The 1,486-nt window shown below is 47.0% G+C and overlaps 1 protein-coding gene across 1 annotated transcript; it reads right to left on the bottom strand.

The window, feature by feature from the left end:
* Nucleotides 1–6: 6 nt before the first annotated feature.
* LOC104944649 (YTH domain-containing protein 1-like) lies at nt 7–1,480 on the bottom strand. The gene is made up of 3 exons (XM_010770218.1): nt 1,373–1,480; nt 1,141–1,225; nt 7–848 (listed from the first exon to the last, which is right to left on the bottom strand). The coding sequence occupies exons 1-3, from the start codon at nt 1,375–1,377 to the stop codon at nt 579–581; spliced, it is 360 nt and encodes a 119-aa protein (XP_010768520.1). The 5' UTR covers nt 1,378–1,480; the 3' UTR covers nt 7–578.
* Between the last annotated feature and the right edge of the window lie 6 nt (nt 1,481–1,486).

Genomic DNA, 1,486 nt, shown 5'->3' with positions numbered 1-1,486 from the left:
CCTTTTAAATCCTGTCCATTTTTTCCTGTAATTTTACCTTATTGGATAAAGTGAGGAAGCCTCGCCCCCACACACACTCCCCTCCCTCTCATTGGTTGCAGTCCAGAGGCCACCCCCCCTGCGTGACCAACCACCACCTCTCAAAAACCAGAACAGTCCGCTGGGTCGGTCCCTCCCTCCCGCTTTTATTCTGAAAGGTCGCTCGTCCTTTATGCTTTTATTCTGAAAGGTCGCTCGTCCTTTATGCTTTTATTCTGAAAGGTCAGCCACAGTCCAGCTGAAAGCCAAACCCTGAATGAACTTCCTGTAACGAAAGAGTAATTATAACAACAGGAAGTGAAACCTCGTTACTTACTACTTCATTTCAAGCGTCTTTGAGCTCTCGGGAGAGCGCTTTGAAAAATGTTATTATTATTATTATTGATTAACCTGGTGCTCTGCTAGCTGTTAACCATCACCTCCCAACTGAGGGTCTACTTCCTGCCTGACTCTTTAAGAGGCGTCACTCCGGTGGAAAACTCCAACTGGAAAAACAACAACAACCAGCTAGCCGCAATGCTAACTAGCCTCGATGCTAGCTAGCCGGAGGCTAACGGGCGTCTCCGTGGTCCAGGTGGCGCCGTGGTGGCAGCAGCAGAAGAAGAACAGGAAGCAGGGGGAGGAGCTCTGTGAGCAGCTCTGTGATTGGCTAACCTTCCCGGTTCGCGCTGTGGCGGACGACCTCGCGGGCGCGGCTCCGACGGCGTCTGGCGCTTGTGACGAACTCTACGAGCGACCTGGTGCACGTCCACGCTCTCGTCCAATGGGAAGAGAGCACAGAGCTGAGCGCCGACTTCTGGTTGGATCTCCTGGAAGAGAAACGAGAACAGAGAATTCACGGTTAACGAGAGCACCCGATTTGATTTATTTCAAACGTGTAAAACAATAATACAAAAATAATAATAATGAAATGAAACTTGATAATGATGATACTGGACAAACTAAAGCGGCGTCAGAATGATAGACATATTATTGACTTACAAATTATATATTAACAAATGGCCTGATTACACATCCGAAAGGGGAAGAAGTTTACACTCAGTTAACCCCTTCTCTCAAAACTAAATCATTGTTCTGTAACGTTAAGATAATACGCCTCACCTGTCCGTCTCGTCCGATCTTCACGGGCTTCTGCTCGTTCCAGGGGTTGGACAGGTGGGCTGTCTTCGTGAAGGGAAGCTCCCTCCTGAGAAACACAATCACATGTTCAGATATCAGAGAAACTCAGGACAGTAAATCCATGAACTCATCAAACCTCATCACTGTTAGCGTACCTTCTCTCTAATACCTGGTCTATATTCCATTGAACTCTTCTGGATTCACAAATACTCACATCATCAAGATCAAAGCTCCAAAGGTGTTATCATCAGATGCTCAGCAGCTTCAGTGGAGAGATGGCAATGAAATTCTCCTGACCTGAGCTCCTCCAACAATGCACCATATATAA

The sequence above is a fragment of the Notothenia coriiceps genome, unplaced genomic scaffold, assembly GCF_000735185.1.
Source record: "Notothenia coriiceps isolate Sejong01 unplaced genomic scaffold, NC01 NC01_scaffold00008589, whole genome shotgun sequence".
Taxonomy (NCBI): Eukaryota; Metazoa; Chordata; class Actinopteri; order Perciformes; family Nototheniidae; genus Notothenia; species Notothenia coriiceps.
This window is presented reverse-complemented; position numbering and strand designations above follow the sequence as displayed.

Excerpts from the sequence above, each read along its gene's own strand:
- LOC104944649 (XM_010770218.1), bottom strand. Across the intron at positions 849-1,140 it reads AGATCGGACGAGACGGACAG|GAGATCCAACCAGAAGTCGG; the intron begins GTGAGGCGTATT and ends TTTCTCTTCCAG.